The sequence below is a fragment of the Fragaria vesca genome, linkage group LG2, assembly GCF_000184155.1.
Source record: "Fragaria vesca subsp. vesca linkage group LG2, FraVesHawaii_1.0, whole genome shotgun sequence".
Taxonomy (NCBI): domain Eukaryota; kingdom Viridiplantae; phylum Streptophyta; class Magnoliopsida; order Rosales; family Rosaceae; genus Fragaria; species Fragaria vesca.
Window position 1 is genome coordinate 4,768,927 of NC_020492.1, and position 4,407 is coordinate 4,773,333.

At 40.5% G+C, this 4,407-nt stretch overlaps 1 protein-coding gene across 1 annotated transcript; it reads left to right on the top strand.

Moving 5' to 3' along the window:
• The first annotated feature begins 2,155 nt into the window (after positions 1-2,155).
• Positions 2,156-3,762, top strand: LOC101305899. Its single transcript, XM_004289798.1, has 3 exons — positions 2,156-2,374; positions 2,473-3,037; positions 3,399-3,762. Exons 1-3 carry the CDS (start codon positions 2,218-2,220, stop codon positions 3,748-3,750), a joined length of 1,074 nt encoding a protein of 357 aa, XP_004289846.1. The 5' UTR covers positions 2,156-2,217; the 3' UTR covers positions 3,751-3,762.
• Positions 3,763-4,407: the final 645 nt, after the last annotated feature.

The following is a 4,407-nucleotide window of genomic DNA, read 5'->3' on the forward strand; positions in this document are numbered from 1 at the left end:
AATTGTCCAGATCATTTCCTTCTGTGCTTTCACATGCAATGCTCTCTTGGTGTTTTCTACTTTGTCTTGGATGTGTGGTTGATGAAGAGTGTTGTTGAATGCTTGGTCTAGAATCTAGTGTGATATGTGATTTGGCTATATATGCCGTTTAGGTTATGGGTCTGGTGTTGGCTCCATCACCATGACATGTAGTCTTGAGCAAGTGATATGTGGGTATCTGGTTTGGATAGGAATAACTGTTCATGGATCCTGTAGAGGTGAGTTTCAGGATCCTGGGAAGCATATAGTGGTTTATATATTTTGGAATCTTGATGCCAACCAAATGGGGGCAGAGGATTCACAACTGGCACCAGGCAGTAAATGCAAGTGATCTGAGTGATGATGAACTGGTGTGATCTGCTACACATGTTCTGGTATCATTAAGAATGCGATTGGACGACATTGTTCTTAATGATTACTTCGGCATTGCTAATTAACTAGTTTTATGTACGTGTATTGGTACATCAAATTGTAGATCAACTTCGGTATACCTAATGTAGTTTTATGTACATATTGGTACGTAAATGGTTGCCGTTGATGTGATCTACCAACTGTTGGCAATAATGTTGCCCATACTCCAAGAGGAGGGAAGGGTGTGCCCAATTTGCAACCTTTGATAAACCTTTGGTGACAGACCGATACGTAGTTACATAATTACAGAGGATAAACCCACAAAAGAGCCACAATTTTAGTGAAGGCCTAAAATGTTATTTGTTATGTAACTTACTATATGATGTTACCTGCACATCCTTATTTTCTTGTGTTTCGCGGTTAAAAGTAATTGGAATAGTTTCTCTCAAAAAAAAAAAAGTAATTGGAATAGTTGAAGGCTTGAAACTCTTGAAATTTGGGTGCAAGATTTGGTTACAACTTACAGTACTATGATCTCTAAACCCTAAGCTGTGATCACAATACTTGAATCCCACATCGTCAGTCCAGGGTTCGGACTCCAAACTTGTCCAAGTCCCTTGTTTTGGATGGGACTAGGTTTCTTGAGTTTAGGTTCCTCACAGTAGAGCAAAAGTTCACCCTTCATGAAGCTGCATCTGTACATACCAAGCTAGCTAGCACATCAAATCTTTCGAGTGTGGACACGAGAAAGGTTAAGCTGAAATGTGAAGAGAAAACCCATACCTTTGCAGACATTGTAGATTGTTGTTGAAGAACATTAAAGAGAGTCCATTCTCTGTGTCTAGGCTGGCTGCCTTTTTAACCTCTTATTCAAAAACCCCGTATCCTTTAGTTCTTCTCCTTCCTCATCAATTTAATGTTTTGGCTACTTGGACGGCCAACCAAAACCCCCCACCAGTAAAACCTTGAAAGGAATTCATGTATGGCATCTATCATAAATGGCTTTTGCCTTCAAATTCAATCTTGACCAAGTTACAAATGATACCATGCTTGCCCCTCATTGCTCTCCTTTGCTGATGTCTCTGTGTCAGTGGCAAAGTCATATGCTCAAACTAAAAATTCTGCCTGCCATGAAGGGTTTGAACTCTCTGAAGTCTCCATATGCACATCAATTTTTAGATCCAGATTTAGATCATCAATGTTGGTCCATGATAGACACAATGGTGACAACTTCAACATCAGTAGCAAATTAGTAATGCACATAACTAAACTGGGATATCATCCACATTTCTGGCTTATAATGTGTTTGTAAGTTACAGGGTGAAATGAATGCGCACCCTTTTAAGATTTCAGCAGATTCAACTCGATGCTTCATACCGATTGTGTGATCAAAACCCGTAATGAGTAGTCATTTCTAAGTGTTCATTTGCTTTCTTCTTCTTCTAACTCATTTCTTGGTATATATAGATTGCAATGGTTTAAGCAAGCAAGTTTATGCTAACTAAATCCTAGACCAAAACAGGATAGAAATAAGCACATAACAAATTAATAGGCTCACAAGAGTTTGGTTTGCCTGCCTCTCAAGTCCTAATTCAAATCAGGTATATTAGACTCTTAGCAACAGTCTTAAATGTATATCCGTACTGTTTGCAGCTTCTAGATTGAAAATCATGGTCTTCCACAGTACATAATAAATGTATGCAGTTGAGAGTTAAATATAGGGCTAAATTTTTTTTCCTGCTTCCGACTATTAAATGTTAGTGTTACCAGTACATTCTTATACAACAATCCTTCCTCAGTCTCTGAAGATCCTTTTCTCCAACTCTCATGGGTTCTCTTCAGATTTTCCTTTCTGCAGCAGCATTACTAGTTCTGGTTTTGGCAGCCATTGATGGAGCTCAAGCAGATACCATGGTCAGTGGCACAGTCTTCTGTGACCAATGCAAAGATGGTGAAAGGTCCCTCTTTGATTATCCAGTATATGGTTAGATCCACAATCTCTAACCTTTTAGTAGTTTCACATTCTCTATTTATTTAACTGGCCTTGAAGTTCAATTCTTTGATTGCTATGTTGGGTTGCAGGAATTAAAGTACAAGTGGCATGTAGTGACAGTAATGGCCAAGTGACAATGTCAAGGGAGGAGACTACCAATTGGTTTGGAAACTATGCTGTGAAATTTGATGGGACACCAGATTTGAGTGGCTGTTATGCCAAGGTTTCAAGCTTAGGGCAAGGCTCATGTGGGATTCCTGCTGGTCCTGCTCAAAGTCTCAAACTTGTGTTTAGGATGTTTGACATGGAAATGTATGCTGTGGACTCTTTGCTCACTCAGCCTGCTCAGCCTATGTCATTTTGTCCAAAGTCATCTAATCCTGTGCCTGCTCCTGTAACACCGGCACCGCCTAGACAAGTAGCACCGGATCCGCCTAGACAGGTAGCACCGGTTCCTCCTAGACAAGTAACACCGGCACCGCCTAGACAAGTAACGCCAGCCAGTCCTCCACCTTACAGGCTTCCCCCAATAGCTCCATTGCCGCCTATGCCTCACTTGCCACCACTTCCACCAATGCCTCACCTGCCACCACTGCCACCGCTACCCCCAATGCCACCAGTGCCCTTCCTGGAAGCCACAGCTTGCCCACATCAGTGAGTTCTTCATTTTAACTTGGGTCCATAAATAGTAGAGGCACCAATCCTAATCAAATAATGTGGTAGCTAACATGACTTTATATATATTGTAGACTCAAAGTAGTGCAAGTACAAACAGCTTAATGAGTTAGGAGTTCAAAATTGGGGATTTTGATGTAGGGGTTTACTCTCAGTATCAAGTGTTATTGAATTCCTGGGTTCTTATTCCACTCACCTTTGTATACATGCACACACATAACAAGTACAGATTCATCGATCACTATGCTTGGAAATTAAAGTTGTTCCCATACTTTATAAGAGGCATACTATAGTTGCTTCCCAAGCCTCTTTTGCTGACACGATTGTTGGGTTTTACCAGGAGTTGGACAATGCCAGAGTACAAGTGCTATTGGAGGGCAGTGAGTCCAGACACAGAGGTAGCTGTTATTTTCGGAATGCCTGCAGCACAAAGATATGGGACTGACCTAACATTGTGGCAAGGCCTACAGGGAAGAGGAGACCCTTACAGGACTCTTCTGAGGGAAGGCATCACTGCATTTCTCAACTCCTATAACAGTCTTCAATATACTTACAATACCATTGAAGTTGTGCAGCAATTGAATTCGGGGTTGATGGGTTCAAAGAGGAACGTCCTCTATACAGCCTTGAGGTTCATCAGGGCTAACTCGGGCCATGGCAAAGTCCCTTGCAAATTTACTGCTTGCAAGTGATCTTATATGAGTGTTTGTCATTCTTAAGCAGACTATATTTACAGGATATTACATGATATGTTGCTAGATTGTCAATCTAGCCTCGCACATGAGACTATATTTATCGATATTCTAGAAAAGAACATTTTTATATAGCTTCTATATAATTTGAACTTATGATATTTGTATCTATCAATATATGAGTTTATGTTATCTTTTTTTATTTATTTATTTAAAAAAAGGTTCATGCGGCTCAATCTTATCTTTTTTTATTTATTCGGTTTCTATTAGATCCATTGACATGTCAGTCTCTCCTTCTCGGAGTGAGAACAAGTAGTTTGAGGCTAGAGTTATTTGCTTGTAGGTATAATCTCTTGATGGGTGCTGTGATTGTTTTATAATGGAGTAAATACTTATGACACCCTGTAGTTTATACCTAAAATCAGTTTTGTCCCTCACTTTTTTTTTTAAACTGGTATACCCCTATATTTTGAATTCTCGACTGATTTGCCCTTGTCGTCAATTGACCGTTAAAGAAGACTGTTAAGTTGCTGAGATGACCGGCTTCAGCTCCTCCATCGTCTCCGGCCTCTCACTCTCTCTCCCACTTCTTCTCCCTCATCTCCCCACTTCCCCACCGCCCAAACAAAATGGAGGAGAAGAAGACCCCCCATCTCT

Excerpts from the sequence above, each read along its gene's own strand:
- LOC101305899 (XM_004289798.1), top strand. The coding sequence starts at position 2,218 with ATGGGTTCTCTTCAGATTTTCCTTTCTGCAGCAGCATTACTAGTTCTG. Across the intron at positions 2,375-2,472 it reads CTTTGATTATCCAGTATATG|GAATTAAAGTACAAGTGGCA; the intron begins GTTAGATCCACA and ends GTTGGGTTGCAG. Across the intron at positions 3,038-3,398 it reads GCCACAGCTTGCCCACATCA|GAGTTGGACAATGCCAGAGT; the intron begins GTGAGTTCTTCA and ends GGGTTTTACCAG.